The 17,327-nt window shown below is 38.9% G+C and overlaps 1 protein-coding gene across 2 annotated transcripts in view; it reads right to left on the reverse strand.

Annotated features, from left to right (window-relative positions):
- The window catches only part of LOC120514561 (catenin alpha-3-like), a 2,459,329-nt gene that overhangs the window by 223,663 nt on the left and 2,218,339 nt on the right, over window positions 1-17,327 (reverse strand). For both annotated transcript variants that reach the window (XM_039735001.1, XM_039735009.1), the window contains exon 12: window positions 11,990-12,190. In XM_039735001.1, coding sequence (XP_039590935.1) covers window positions 11,990-12,190 — 201 coding nt within the window. The remainder of the gene's footprint in view (window positions 1-11,989; window positions 12,191-17,327) is intronic.

The raw sequence follows: 17,327 nt of genomic DNA on the forward strand, positions 1-17,327 counted from the left end.
AATGTATTTTAATGATGCATTGTACTCAAAAATAGATTCATAAAACCGGATTTCAAGACTGAAACTCAAAAAATGATCTGCCTTTCCTCTCAGTTTTATTTTACTTATCACATCAAGAAAATTGTGATCTCAGCCGATTATGTTTTTTTCTTATCAAGCGATTTCAGGGTGACCTCAATGTGGAGGCAAAACACACCTGACAGCTTTCCAAAGAGATGTGCTGAATGCATGAAGGCTGTGCAGATGTCACCAAAGCCAAGTTAGCGTTTTCCTGTAAGTGTTTTTCTTAACAATATTTTAGTTGGTCATCTCATACGCCTTTTTGATCAGATTATTTTCCCAACAACCATTACAAACTACACCGTGTAAGACAACATTTAAAAAAAATCATTTTTGGATAAAGTATTCCTTTAATTTAGTATACTCATAGAATATAGAAATAAATAATGACCACTCTACCAAAAAAACAAATGAAAAATGCATGAAGAACTGGGGAATATCTGCAAACAACGCATAGATATTGTCGCATTAGGGAATTATTATAGGGAAGTCCCTTGAGCTTTAAAGCTTCTTATGACATCACCTTAACTTTGAAAGATAATATTACCAAATGGCAGTATCTCTTCTCAGATGCACAATACATCATTTTCCTGAACTGAGTTAATTTAATTTGTGAACCTGTCCTGGTATCTTTGGGGGCAGAGCTGGATGGGATGCTGGCACACTCACATACAAACTTACTCATAATGAGAGCTAATTAATAAATAATGAGACTGTTTTTTTTTATTCATAACTCGATGACTCCATGGCCTCAGATTATTTATTTTCGAAGTGGCGTCCTACATTTTCACAGTTTGCATAAAGTGAGCTTTCTGTCTTCTTGCAACAGTTCGTTAGCCTTATCAATGTTGACATCAGGAAGCCTTCACAAACACGATTTGTCATTTGCTTGCATATTGCTGACCTTAAAGTGCTTCCACCACCTAAATACAGGAGCCTAGCCAATTGTTTCATCACCATATGCTGGCCATAACATTTCAAGAGTTTCATTACCGCTCATCTAAATATTAATACAAAATTCAATCACACTCCTGTGCCCAGAGGTGGCCTTAGGGGTGTGCGGGGCCTAAGGCTGACCATCCCCATACGGGGCTGGTTACGTCAAACGCTGTTACTGGTATGTGTGGACTGTATAAAATTGAGCATGAATTTAATAAAAATAATGTTAACATACACTGGATTTTCTTATTACAGTATTCAGCCAAATTTTTACAAGATTTTTTACAAGATAACACACGGACTTTATCAGAATATAATGATATAATCTATTAAAAAAGTGCAATTCATAATTCATGACAATACCATAAAAGTGCTAAATGCGATGTGGTGTTATGCGGAAATTAGCAGGGCCTCTTCGACAAAAGTACCCAAATTTCAAATATACTCTGAATCTCGATATGCAGGATGTCATAGTCATAACTCAGGTTGATGTCATGTCACCCGGTTATCATTAGCGATACATGTTTTTGAGCATTAATATTTGGACATGTTAATGGCCTGCAAGTAAAATGTGAGTTTCAGTGTTTTGACAGGAAGTGTGAAATTAATGTAGAGGTCTCATCATGAAATCTCTTACCGGTTTCCAGGTTCAGAGATGAAAATCCACGTTTCTTGCCTTCCAATTGGAAAAGTCGTTGATGACATCTTAGTAGTCTAATCTAGATGCAATGTCTTTTTCTATAGATAGGCCAGACTGCAAAGCCTTTCTTGAGACATGGTTGATCTATACTGTAGAAAATAACTTGACAAATTCGCTGGAACGGGGCATGCAGACCTCAAAAGTGGGGCCCCCTTAGGAGTGGGGCCCACTTGCCACCCCTAAACACCACTCTTGCCTGTGCCATATAACAGGAATGTCTTCTTCATCCGCCATGATGACACATACAAGGTGCTTCCAATCTCTGTGACAAATGCTGAAGAATACGGCGAACAAACTGCCGGTTCACACACATCAATGTATGTTGTTCACAAACACCTGAACAGCATTCTCATGTGTACCTCCCTGACCAAGAAATGGGGACAGACTCATTACTTTTCAATTAGTACTTGTATTTGGGATGTGGGTGGCAACCCACGCATTCAAGAGGTGAACATTGAAAGAGCACATAAAAAGAGACAACCAGGAAATGAACCCAGATTGCTGAAAATGTGAGGGAGCAGCAGCACTGATCACAGTACACCCTCCTTATTGTAGACAATAATCATGGAACATTTATAAGATGAGATAAATAAACAGAAAAAACTCCTTTTGCTCTTCCCAGCGACATATGTCCTCAAATCAATAGGAAATCCAAATCAAGTGTTTGAAACAGAACTCATGCTTAATTAGAGACACTTAATAGTTTTCCATCTTAATGTCATTATGTGGATTGATATAAATGATGACAAATACACTTCATCTTAAAGTGGCAGTACATTTCGGCTATTCCAAAAGGCAGTTTCCTATTAGCCAATCATCTAATTACGTTCACTGCTTCTGCTTGGCTTAATATTTTTCGCCTCTGGCTGCAGCTACACTAGAAATGGATTGCAGCAGCAAAGCAATTATCCAAAGTTTGTCAACCTCAGTGTTTGAAAAAAATTGAGAAGCCGGACAATTTGGAAAAGTCAAACAAGACTGAGTGCGTTTGTGTTATTTGATTTTTGCATTATTTTAGCCATAACACATAACAGGTTGAATACTAATCCCAGTGGGTAATAATAATAGCTGGAAAATAATGTAATTGGATGATTTGTTGTACTCAAAAATGAATTCATAAAACTGTCTATCAAGACTGGAACTCAAAGAATGATCTGCCTTTCCTCTCAGTTTTATTTTACTTATCACATCACAAAAATTGTGATCTCGGCTGATTATATTTTTTCTTATCAAGCGATTTCAGGGTGACCTCAATGTGAAGGCAAAGCACACCTGACAGCTTTCCAAAGAGATGTCCTGAATACATGAAGGCTGGGAGATGTCACCAAAGCTAAGCAAAGCTTTCAACTAATTTCCTATTAGAAATATTGAAAAAAATGAAAGCTTTTTAAATTTGTTTTTATTATTTATGAAACATGGAGTGCAAAGCAATTAACATTTTTTCTGAATAAAACTCAGAGGCAATCGCAAAATCATAAATTAACAATTGTCCTCAAGGGCATAAATACACATCTCTTTTAAGCATTTATAAGATACAGAACTCTCCTTATTGGTTATTATTATTATTATTATTAGCAACTTACTGAAAGTGTTATAATGAGAGATTTGATTCAGACTGAGTTCACTTCATTGCATCTGACAAGGGTGAGATGACTTTGTCGTGTAGCTTCAAGAACTGTAATCCCCTGGATCCTGATCTCAGTCTTGACTCTGCACAGCTGACCACATTCAAATCCTGTTCCTCTGAGCCTTCAGTGCACACTTCTTAAAGACAGTCACTGACACTGCCCTGACTGGCCATCACCTGCCCTGTCAATGCAAGCTGACATGTCCTGTCTGCCCTCCGTGAGAATGAAGAATTATGTGTGCTGGGAAGCTGATACTCAGGTATTTGAAGGCACAGCAAAAATGAAGCCGTGATTAGGAGTCATGAAAGGCTGAAAGGATGGCCGGAGCAGAAGATACTGACTCGGTACAGCTACCTCCACGGCCTTCACTCTTAAAATACACTGCAATACAACTGTCATGTTTATACCAGTATCTCTATTGTGATCGAGAGCTGCCATCTCCTGGAAAGCCATCAAAAGCTGTTTGTTGTGCTACAGCTCACACTGTGTTCCTGTTCTTCAGGGAAGTTAGTGGTGTCCTTTATTTTCTGTGTCATTTGAACTTGATTATACCCTATCAAGATCTTCTGGCTAGCCAAATGCATCTTTTGTCTGCTGTAATTACCTTTATATTAGTTGTAGTAGCCAATCTTGGAAAGTTAATGTTAATGGTACATTCAGATAAAGAGCTTGCTTAATTAAAATACAGTTCAATTCTTCTTATCTGCGGTTGTTACATTCCTGAAAAACCCTGCGGATATGGAAAATACAGGTACTCAAGCATTGACCTTATGAGAAAAATGGGCTTAGGTTCTGGCAGGACTCCAGCTCAGGAGGAGGACCAGAGTTTGGGTGGATGTGTCGGTCTTATCCCTTCAGTCTCGGTAATGATCCTTCCGCAGGTTTATCTACTGAAACCTTGTTAAGACTTTTACTAACGTTATAGTTAAGTTCAGTCATTTTCTAGGTGATCTACCAGGGGCAGCAACTGATCGTAGCAGGAGACCAAACCAAGTATCTTGCTAGACCATCCAGTTGGTAGGAGTGACAGGCATTGTGTAGAAAAGGCAGTGACTTAATCAGTACAAGCTTATGACACACATTAACTAGGAATTCCTTGTTTGTGTGATGAATTGCAAGCTCCGGTCTCCATTACAAATGGGTTTGAACAGCTTACAAATGCCTCTTGGCGCTAGTTGGGCATGTGTTGATCCATTCAGTGTATTGCGCTTGCAGCTCTGGAGATGTAAAGGCATCACCAAACAGTTATTGCTCAATGTCACACGTCGGTCATGTGTGACAGGCTTCTCAGATTTATTTTTTCAAACCCTTTATGCCCGTCCCTGCACCATTATGTGTGAACAGGTCTGAATAGACCACAGGTGTCTCAAAATGTGTTACACTTTTATAATAGTGAATAAGTCAATCTTCAGAAAATGTAATAGTGAGAATTTACTGTATAATTTAGATTTAGCACATTTACACAGATAATGGAAGATACTGGTGTATACCTTGCAAGCTAACTTGTTAATGGAATGTACTTAATACTGTTATATTTATGGTATGTCAATATAATGATTATTAGACAGACAGAAACATGATCTCTTAGACAGATTTGATTGAAAGGTATAGAGACAAACAGTTTTCTGACCGTTTGACTTAGCATATGTTATTAGAATATTAGAACAGGCCATTCAGCCCAGCAAAGTTTGTCAGTCCTATCCACTTAATTCTGTTGGGGCAGATGTCAACATTCAGGGGCAGAGGGCGAAAAAAAACTGTAGACATCGATAACACTCACCGTTACTTGACATCAGACTCCTGGGTTTGCGTGAGTAGTGTAGAATAAAACAACGTCTAGAATGGCATCGACATCAGGTGAGAAACTGAAGCAAATGCGCAAAGCAAATTACTCCATGCACATTTTTTTTTTTTTGTGTATTATTGCTGAATCGGATTGCGACTTATCGAACTCTGATTTTGATGCAAATGAACTGGAGATCGAAAACGACAGTCAGGTACTTGCATCAGCTGATTGGTCCACAGCTGATCTTCGAGATGAATGCACTTGTGTGGCTGACACCAGACATAGATGTGGAGGAGGCAAGCTGGCAACTGGCCTTCATCAAATGACATGGCATGCCAGTGGACACTGCATTACCAGCCACTTGACTACTTCAAGCTGTTTAGTTATAAAAAGTGCCTTTTGGCTTATAAGTGATGAGACAAATAGTTTTGTAATAAGTATGTGAATTTATATACTGCAGGGGTTCATGGAACATAAGGCAGAATAACATTTGTCACAAATAAGTATTTTATATTGATGCATGTGTGTGTTGGGATCAGAGCTTAAAATAGCAGCCTGACATCCCAATTATACTGAATGTGGGATGTGGGTGGAGTTGTCGGTGTTTGGGGGGTGGAGTTTTGAATATAGAGGTAGTTAAGGCGTGGTTGGTTTTGTTGTTGACGGCGTAGTGGGACTCTCATGTTGGTCTCTGTTAACCTAAAACAAGCATCTTAAAAGAAAGAGATAACAAAGTCAACCATTGAGCAGTCAAGCCTTGTGTGTCACTCCCTGCTGTAAATTAGGACAAGGGAACTCAGGGACAGGGTTTTACCCCAGAGCACTTTGCTCTGGCCCTGGAGCTTCACACCACTGGACACGAAGATGGAGAAGCTCCCCTGCGTCACCACAACCACAGTCCGGAGACAGGCAGGAAAGGTAACATGTGAAACCACTGCTTTGTGTGTTTTTCAAAAAAAATTGTTTTTTGGAAAGATATTTAATCCTGGGACACAAGGGAAAAATAATTAACCTTAAAAGAGGTAATTCTAATAAAATAACATCAAGTCCAGTTTTAAAAGTCCCTAAAGTGTTTTACTTTTGTTTTTGTACCAATTGGTTTAGCAGTGATACTTTATCAGTTGCACATGCTCCTAGTGCAAATATCATACTTAACTGAACAGCAAGTCTGTGCTAAATGTGAAAGAACTAGCCGTGGAAAAAAAAGTCAACAGGACTGGGAATTGGGTGCAAAACAGTTACAAGGTGAAGAAGTAGGCAGGAGTGAAAACCAGGAGATCAGAAAAATACATACAGCCTCCAGAGTGCATCACAAAGACCTCTTCCTAAGGCGCGGACTCTGGACGAGCCCATCTGGCTTCACAGAATGTTGATATTTAAGGGGTATGGACAAGATCACTCTCTACTCAGGACCTGTGCCATTGATTATATCCCACCCAGATGACCAAGTAATACAATAGAAATTCCACAGTTTAGAATTTAATATTCATTTAAACTTGAGTTCAGCATTTCCATCCATCATAAAAGGAGGAGGAGGAGATTTACAATGTCTCCTACGGTGACTTAAGTGAAACAGGTTGAAATTACTGGCTGAATCATAAAGTGAGTTCATTGGGGAAATCTACAGACCTAAATGCTTAATAACTGTACATCATGGAACAAATTTACAGGAAGAATCTCTCAGGCAGATGTTCTATGTGGCGAGTCACACGTTCTGGCTGATTTTATACACTGGGGCCTTGTGATGCTTGCGGTGTGCAGAAGTCTCCAGCATCTTTAGATTCTTCCTCAAATTGATCCACACCAAATGTCAGAATCTTTAGATATTGTACATTGAAATGACCTGTTTCTCCCTAGTAAAGACAGCAGCCTTTTTTTAATCACCTACCATATGGTGCTGTATTGGACTTTTTCCTTGCTTCGAGATGTTTGACGCTGTAATTTTAAATTCAACTCTGAAATACTTAAGGCTATTCCTAGCACAATTTCAGTCATTTTTGTCTTATTAAATTTTGTTCACTTCCCGTATATACTTGCGTATAAGTCGGGTCTTGAAACCTGATAAATCGATAATAAAATCAGACCCTGAGTTATGCGCCCATTCAAAAATGCAACACTTACTTTTTTTTTTTTACATCTTCTTGCCTCCTCCAATCTCGCATCAGTTTTTCAGACGTATTGAATTTTGTTGCAGCAATGCAGTTACCAATTTCTTTCACCACAAAAACGACTTTTAATTTAAAACCAGCTTCATGTTTTCTTCTGATCGAACGCTCCATTGTAGATAAGGGATTCTCTTACGATAAAGGTGTATGAGGGTGTGAGATACAAAAAACACAAATCCGTGCAAACATCATTCGGAATAGTTTGAGTATTACTGTGTGGTCACGTAGGCACAATACATAGAAAAAAAAGGCAGTGTGCTCCATGGTTACTCTCAGGTGGGCGTTAGCATATCATAATCTCTTGGATCAATAGCGTGAGTTTTCCGCATTTGACTTATACGATCAACATTATAAAATGCTGGAAATTATATGGTAAAATCAAGCCCCGACTTATCTGTTAGTATATATGATATTTCTTTCCTGAGCTTTTGTTGCTCAACTTAAGTTAATTTTGTCTTATGGAAATAAACATCTGCTTCAGTTTTCCACATTTTTAGGTCTGAACTTATGTGTTGACTGAAAAATAAGTATACAGGACCAGGAACCGGGCATTAATCAAAACTGGGAAATCCAGAAGTCATGTGCATCAAAATTCAAAACGTTAACCAGAAGTTTGCTGTAAAAAGAAATTGTTCCAAGATGTGTTTGGTAAAAACTAACTTCTTTAAGATTTTTTTGAGGTCAGGTACTAATGGTGGACGACAAGACTTAGGTTGCAATCTGCATTCTAAATCATCCTGACAGTGTTTAGAAAGGTTGAAGTCAGGGCTCTGTGCAGGCCACTCAAGTTCCTCTATGTCTTTATGAACCTATCCTCATGCACAGGGGCTCAATCATGCTAGAATAAAAAAGGAAATTAATCAAACTGTTGCCACAAAGTTGGAAATGCACAACTATGTAAAATTTCTTTGTATGTTGTAGCATTCACCGTGCCCTTCACCGGAACCAAGGGGCCCAGTCCAAACCAGAAAAACATCCCCAAACCATTACCCCTTCTCCACCAGACTTTACAGTGGGAACTATGTTTTCCAGAAAGTCACATTCTCCTACATCCACTAAAATCTGTAAAACTGCAAGATAGTGAACTGTGATTCATCAGTCCAGAGAACACATTTCCACTGCTCCAGAGCCTAATGGCGGTGTGCTTTCTGCCACTTCAGCTGACGTTTGTCATTGTGCACAATGATCTTAGGCTTTTGTGCACCTTGGCCATGGTAACCCACTTCATGAAACTCCCAACACACAGTTCTTGTGTTGATGTTGCTTCCAGAGGCAATTTGAAGCGTGAGTGGTGTGTCAGCTGATTCGCGATTCTCATGCACGGTATGCTTCAGGTCGGAAAGACTGTGTGGTCTACCACGTTGTGTCTGAGCTGTTATTGCTTCTTGATGCTTCCCCTTCACAATAACAGCACTTAAAGATAACCGTAGCAGATCTAGCCGAGCAGAAATTTCACATACTAAATTGTCACAAAGGTGGCATCCAATAACAGTAGCACATTTAAAAATAGTCACATACTACTTCCAGTGTTTGTCACTGATTGCACAGCTATGTGTTTAATTTTATGTAACAACAGGTAAAGCTGAAACAACTAATCTCAATAATTAGGAAGAGTGTCAACATACTTTCACAATATAATGTGCCTCCTGACAAACTCCATTTGATATTACTGATAATAATGTCCTAAAAGGAAATGAACATTCATTTCTCCTGTGGACACAGCTACATGTAAATAAAGCAAAGCAAAGTTGACCATAAACCATGGACTCTGCTTAGAGCAAATAAGGTGACATAATAAAGGCGAAGTAAGCAATTACAATAGCATGGGGAAAAGTTCCTTCCAAATATACAGATTTAAAGATTAGCACACCATTGTTATCCTTTCAGTTATCCTTTACCAAATAAATCACTTGCTGTCATGCACAATGAAGCTGGCAATGGTAGCAATTGTAACAGTGAAATGGAAAGTCCTTATTCAGACAAACGAAGAAAAAAAAACACACACACACTTTCCTAAAAGTGCAGTTGTTTCATTTAGTTCCTTTTGTTTACTGTTACATGACTTCATTACTTCTGGTGATGAACAAACCCCGATGAATTTGCTTTGCCTCAAGTCCAGTGGAAACGTGGAAACATTCAGGAATTTTGATGAACTCAGTGAAATGGATTGAAGTCAATAGGGAATGAGAAACTGAACTAGTTTTGAATGGATTCTAATGGTGCAATGATCTATCTTTTAAGTGCTGGACTGATTATTGTGACCAAAATATTGACCTGAACTGTTAGTCAGTAATTGTAATCACTGAGCAACTGTGTCTCCCTGAGATAAAATTATTCTCCAGGTCCTTTATCACTGTGATGGAAACCCAGGTGTCAGCAAGCCCAAACCCCAACACGAAAACACAAGCACAGTCCCAGGTTCAAATAAAGGTTGGTTTAATAACCAAATTACCTCCAAATACTGTATGTCACAACAAGCACAAAACACAGGTTTTCCTCTTCACTATAATTCTCTCACCACTGCACTGCCCTGATCCAGTCAAATGTTGCCTCTCTACCTCCCAGCTCCGACTTGCCTGGATAAGGGAGTGCAGTCCCTTTTATTACAGACCCAGGAGTACTTCCGTTGCCAGGGTGAGTGCCCAATGAAAGCTTTTCTGGGTCATATGGTAGTCCATTATAACAGGGAGCTTGTCTCACTGCAGTGCCCTCTTGTGACACTTAGTGACCCCAGCAGGGTTGTCCTGCTGGATTACATTTTCTGGCATGCCCTGCTGGCATCCCACTGGGCATAGATATCTGGTACTGCTGCCATCTAGCGTGCTTGGGAAATAAAAACTCCCCAGCGACATCTTTTCTTTTACATGGGCTGTCCGTCCACCTTTTCCTATCCTTCATTCTGGGTCTGCTTCTTGTTTCCTCCCCGGCCGGGATGCCCGTTCAGCCCTTGTGGCATCTACACATTCTTTGTGTGTTTAGAGCTCCTATCACTACAACTAACTAACATCCACAGACCCTATGATGGAAGGGAGCAGCATTACATACTTAGCGAGGCTGCCTCAGTTAGTACCCGATCTGTGCTACCTAGTAGTGAAGTCACAATGTGCAATGAATCTATGCAGAGCAGCAAAGTATTTTCGTAATATTCCCATTATGGCCAGATAATGTACACCTCAAATTAAAATTCTGGAAATGATTTATTTAATTGGGCTGGAATACTAACTGTGTAGTGACATTATGCATGTGTGTATACTCCATAAATTATTCATGCATGAACAAATCGTATCAGGCAGTGCTATAAAGTATGAGGTGGAGTATGTATACAGTATGCATGTGTGATCTCATCATCCAATGTAACTGCTGCAGCTTTGTGATGTCACTCTGATCTCGCAAAGCATCATGAGGTGCTGGGAAAAAAGAAGTTTGCTTAAGCTGGCCGGGAAAAATTTGGTTTACCAGTGAACCCAACAAATTCTCCCTGAAACACACATTGGAGAATTTTGCAGATCAACATTACTTAGAATCGATGTTGTGTCATTATGGCAACAACTGAAAATGGCAGTACCCTGAGAAAAACAAAGTACAGGCAAATATGGCACAAATACATGGAGAAGGAGAAGGACAAACAAACTGTGATCGCCTTTACTTCACTATTAACACGTAGACATATCTTGCTCAACTGGAAGAATCCTAACTCACATGTTTTAAGTCAGTGGGTAACTGATGTTATATACTATCTGAAATGGGAAAAAATCAAATGCTCACTTAGAGGATCTGTACACAACTTTTGCAAGTTTTAGAATAAGCTTTTAAAGCATTGAGGAAGCAGATTCTCTCCCCTCTTTTTTATTCTATTCATTTTTATTCATTTATTTATCTGCATATTTTTACTATTATTAAAGTTTTACTCTGCTGACCTAGCTCTCTTTCTCATGGGTGGGGGTTGATTTGTTCCAAACCTAGTTTTTTTTACACTTGACTTGCCTGTATGGAATATTATTTAATTTTATTAAAATTAATAAAATGTTAAAAAAAATACATCTTTTGATAAAGGAAAACAATATTAATGTTAATATTTAGAGACTAATGTAAAATATGATGCAGCATCTCAAAAGCCCATGTTTGGAAATAACTTTATACAAAGAAGTTGAAACAAACAGAGTCTTCAGTAGTTCACAAATGCAAAGACATGGTGACTTTAGCCACCTGGGCACTCCTGGATATCCTAGAACATATATTATCTATGTCTAATCTTTAAATGTTTCATTTTTAAACACCAATATCATAATCAACTGGATGATCTTTGAAGCAGTTATCAAGACTATTTTATTTTCATAGATATTGCATTTCCAAGCAGTAACACAGTTTACACCAATTTATCATGATGAAACTTAATAAAAGATGCAAGCTGTCAGTCTAGATTTATGTTCCCATTTTATGTCGCTGTGATGAATTGCTAAATGTTTTGTCAGTTATCTTGATGAGAGTAAAGATCAGTCCTTTCAGCCTATTGTTCTAGTGAAACCAAAACAAAACTTACTTATCCAACATACCTAGCACAGCAGACAAATCGTGGACTGGCTCATACAAAGGACTCCTCTCAATAAATAGAGCAATGGTGTAGTAAATTATGCAGAGCCCAATGGTACTCAATACCTGGAAATGCAAATGGAAATGCATTCTGGGACAGCAAACATGGATTGCAACTTACCGGTATTGGTGAGAAAGTTCACATTTTTCAGGACTCCTTCAGTGTAGGTGCCCGGCTCATAGTTGTCCATCTCTCCAGTTACCACATGAGCTACTCGAGTGGACCGCCCTTGAATTGCTCCTGCTGCCTGGTCAAAACAGTCAATGTCATGTTCTCGAAGGGCAATGATGCATTTGTTCACATCTTCCAAAATATGGCTTTCTGCAAATGAGAGGTTACAGTTGTCAGTCTAGCAATCCAATACTTTATTCTTTGTTGTGTTCCAGAGACCAGAAAACAGACAGACATGGCATAAATGAAAGAAGATGAAAGTACAAGGCCTGTTTTTGCAAAGGGACACATCAATGAAATAACACAGATACACTTTTGGTTTACTCTGATAATGTCCTTCAGGCCAAGAGCACCAAGTATATCACCTGTCCATAAGTAAAACTATCATCTCCTTATAATCAAAGACAATCAAAACCAAAAGGATAAGGAGCATTTGTATACCAGAGAAGTATATAAGGATAGTCCAGGATATGTATGTGGGAGTGATATCTTGGGTTGACAGCAGTGTCGGGATACCAGACAAGATCCCAGTTAGAGGAGGGATCCTCTTTAAGTCCTTACCTCTTTGATCTGGTGATGGGTGTCTTTAGTCAGGGATGAAAGACCAGTGTCCCTGGTGCAGGCTTTTTGCTGATGACATTATATTGTGCAGCACCAGAACAGAGGAGATGAAGAGGAAGATGGAATAATGATAGAGGGTTGAGGATAAATAGAAAGAAGACAGAATATATGAGGTTTAATGATAACCAAGCTTCAGAAGTTAGCCTGCAGGGAGAACTTTTGAAAGGAGAGGATACATTTAAATATGTAGTATAAGGGGTAGCCCAAAATGGAAAATTAAATGCACAGATAACACAGTGTAGATGGAACAATTGGAAGAAGGTATCAGGAGTATTGTGCGATTGAATTAAGGCAAAATTTAAAGGTAAGAACAGCAACAGTATATGGAGCTGAGATATGATCAGTAAAGGAAGCGCAGGAGAAGAAGTTAGATGTGGCAGGAATGAGAATGTAGAGATGGACGTGTGGAGTTACAAAAAGAGACAGAATAAGAAAGATCAATCAGAGATACAACAAAAAAGGAGAGATAGCTAAAAATGTACAGGAAAGTAGGTTGAAGTGGTATGGACATGTGATGAGGATAGTCAATGAATACATGGGCAAAGAGTGATGGGAATGATAGTACAAGGAAAGAGAAAGAGCTGGAGGCTAAAGCAAAGGTGGATGAATAAAATCAAAGAAGATCTGGAGGAAAAGAGCTTGATTGGCAAGGAGGTGGAGGACTGAGCTGCATAGAGAAGGTTGATCAAGCACATCGAAACCACAAAGCAGTCGGAAAGGATGAAGAACAACGTATAAACTATTGTGTATTTAAAATAATTAATAAAGAATAATATTATGCATTGTCACACACAATTGTCGGAGGATCTCCTCACGGGCTCGATCGAGGTAGATGATAACCCATCCGGGCAAGAGGGGGTTCTGTTGCTAACGTCTTCTTCTACTGCTTCTCTCCCTGCAGCACCAAGAGACCTCCCAGTGAGTCACTTAGCCACTTCTGGTTCACATTTGATAAGAAAGCTGACTGCATGGAAGGAGAACCACCAGACGGAGCTCCAACGAACGACCTTTTTTTCTTGAAAAGCCAACAAGCTTAGCTTTTTGTTTTCGTGCCTGAGTGACCTTATGTTTTCCTTTCATTTTTGCCTGAAGGCATGCTGCCCAATCGAACCAACAACATTATTAAATGGGACGACCCGGTTGGTGTCCCAGTTTTTCATTGTTGACTACCTGCCATTCCTACACCCAGCCGCAACATTAAATAGCAAATACCAATGGAATTAGAAAACACCTATAACAATGAAAAATTAAAAACATTGAAAATAATCATTAAAACGAAAAAAGATTAATGAAAATCAATGTGTACATAGATGTTGAACTCAAAAGACACAGAAAAAAAATCATCTTGACATATAAAAGAAAAATAAATGTACAGGGAAAACAAAAGTAAAATGGGTGGTTTAAACTGGGGATATTAAAACTTTGAAACCCTGGCCAACACAATGAAGACAAAACAACACTCCAAGCAACTCCATGAATAAGTGATTGAAAAGCACAAAACAAGCAGATATCTGAGTCACCAAATATCCCTTGGTGTCCATTTAAATCAATCATTAAGTAATCAAAAGAGCATGGCACAGCAATAGATCTGCCTAAAGCAGGCCATCCACAGAAACTGAGTAATTGTGCAAGAAAAAGACAAGTGAGGGATACAACAAAGAGACCTAAGAGAACCCTAAAGGAGTTACAAGCTATGGGGGCTAAGAATGGAGAGCTGTGCAGCAAAGAAATGTTGTCCAAGTGCTTCACCAGTCACAGTGAAGTGGCAAAGAGAAAATCATTGTTAAATAAAAAAATCGAGAGTGGTCCCCCATAGACTTTCTCGTATCTCAGATATAGGAATGGATATTTGAGGAGTAAAACGCAAGACAATGATTATATTTGCAGCGGTGAAGTACTGCCTTAAAATTTTTATTAAGAAGAAAATTAAACCTTTTTAAACTGAGGGAAAATATACCAATATTTATTTATAATCTCACAGCTTGGATAGCTGCTGTCATAAGCGGTTTGAGTTTCATGGTTTGTTTCAATTACTACAGTATTTGTAGGACTTGTGTTGAAGAGACATTTGGCATCTGTCAAGCGTTGTAAGTATACAACCAGTTTCATTGATAACTTCACATCCAGCTTTTGAGAGTTTAAACATTCATAAACATCAAAGTGTCCACTACTGAAATCGTCACCTGTCAATCTAAGATGTTTAAGAGGCATTGGCGGTTGTCGAAAGGTGTAAAATATTTGGCCATTTCGGTACACTTGAAAGCGACAACCGAACAATTCAGTGGCAGCCATCAACTCACATGCAGAACCATAGGTGAAGGGCTTAAGCATTTCACTCTTATGGTGCTCCTGTGTAGTATAATTATCTCCTGTACCGTCATCAGTCCACACCTTGAACCTGTCCCAGTCATTCAATACATAAGACACAATGTTCCTCCGGATATCAAGAGTGAGCCTGATATGCCAGTGCAATATGTAACAAAGAGAATGGAAAAGGTAGATGCCATCTCTGGGCATGGAAACCACTCGGTAAGTGACAGTTTTTTGATTGATGGTGATCACCTCGATTGACATGTTAATGCGGGTACGGTTGGAATGAGAAAGGAAATGGGTACCTGAACAATATAAACTAAGTCTAAAATACCTACACAATAACTATAATCGTAATAAATGAACAATAAAACAGCGGAGAAGCCGTGGATTAAATAAAAAGGCTGTAGTTATCAGCAGGGAGACGTGAATCCCATGGTGAAGCAAGGAAGGGAATGTAAAGACAGAGACAGACGGCCTTATATAGGCAGGCAGCCAGCCAACAACATGGGAGGCATTGGGATGGGGAACCCAATGCCGCCTCACACGGTGACCGAGCTGCAGGCTTTGGACGTATATATGTACGTAAGTAGGATTTAGTTAGCGTTGGGAACCCACGTACCAAATTTCATGAAGATGGGCCCATAAGTAACAAAGACCGTTGAAAAGTTCAATATGGCGGCCGACAGTGGCATTATACCACCAAAATAAGTACGTACATCAGTTTCGGTTAGCACAGGGAAGCCGCCTACCAAATTTCATGAAGATGGGGCCATAAATAAGAAAGTTCAACATGGCGGACTTTGTCGACCTTTATGACCGTTACGCGTAGAATTTCGAAATGAAACCTGCTTAACTTGCATCTAATTACAAAATGTTCAATGATCACACTGTTTTAGCCTAATGTACAAAATAATTTTGGCTAATGTTACTCAGAGTTTAAAGATTAAGTTGGTCAAATTACCTTTTATGTTTCTGACTTATTTTTTTAAGAAGAAAAACTGCACTTTATGTTGAAATTGTGGTTATTATTATTTAAAGACAATACTATTCTGAAAATGTACTTAAAGTACTTAAACTACCACTTTATTTTTAAGTCTGCCCAATGTTAACCAGGGATGATATTTTTGTTTCTGTTTTGAATTCAAATGCAGTTTAAAAGTTTTTTTTTTCAGAAATTAAAACAGCTTCAGTTTACAATATTCATGTCCATGTCTATTATTTGATTCTGACGCCCACTAAAATCCTTTTAAATTAAAAAAAAAAAACATTTGCGATTTGGGGCAAATTTACGTGTGCGATTACATACTATTAATCAAGATTAATTCTTACATAGCCTCTAATTAATTGGATTAATTTTTTTAAGCGAGTCCCAGCCCTAATATATATATGTATGTGTGTATATGTATAAATATATATAACTGTGTATATATATGTGTATAGATGTGTATATATATATCTATACTAATAAAAGGCAAAGCCCTCACTCACTCACTGACTCACTCACTGACTCATCACTAATTCTCCAACTTCCCGTGTGGGTGGAAGGCTGAAATTTGGCAGGTTCATTCCTTACAGCTTCCTTACAAAAGTTGGGCAGGTTTATATCGAAATTCTACGCGTAATGGTCATAACTGGAAGCAGTTTTTCTCCATTTACTGTAATGGAGATGAGCTTCAATGCCGTGGGGGCGGAGTTTCGTGTGACATCATCACGCCTCCCACGTAATCACGCAGTACATAGAAAACCAGGAAGACCTCAAAAAAGCGCTGAAGAAAACATGCATTATATAATTGAGAAGGCAGCGAAACAATAAGAAAGCGAAAGTGACATATACAACCATATTCATGAGTTCTGCTACTGGAAACAAAGCACGATGTAAACCTACACTTTAAATTAAGTTCATAGACAGGCTGCGCTGGCGTTTGTAATTTAGTGCCTGCCCATATAAGGCCGTCCGTCAGCGGCAATCCAATAGCAAACTGCCACGGGTAAATATTCACGGGTGAAGGACTGTGCTTATGGAGAGGAAGATGAGATGGTCAGGGTGGTGTTTGACACAAACTCAGCGAAACTGCGAGAGAAAGTTTTAAGTGCCAGGACTAAGGTAACATTAAATACAGCCATGGACATAGCACGAGATGGCACCAGCACAGCTGGGAACCTTCGATGCAAGTACACCGAGTGGCTCATGTGAACTGACGCAGTGCACAGATAAAAGCAACAGTTCCAAAGAGCTGAACAAAACCGAATTACACAATTGAAAAGGCAGCAAAAATATGAAGCGTCTGATAAGCATATTCATAAATCCAGCTACTGCGGAAACAAAGCACACGGTGGAAAAAGTCAATGTCCC

The sequence above is a fragment of the Polypterus senegalus genome, chromosome 1 (assembly GCF_016835505.1).
Source record: "Polypterus senegalus isolate Bchr_013 chromosome 1, ASM1683550v1, whole genome shotgun sequence".
Classification (NCBI taxonomy): domain Eukaryota; kingdom Metazoa; phylum Chordata; class Cladistia; order Polypteriformes; family Polypteridae; genus Polypterus; species Polypterus senegalus.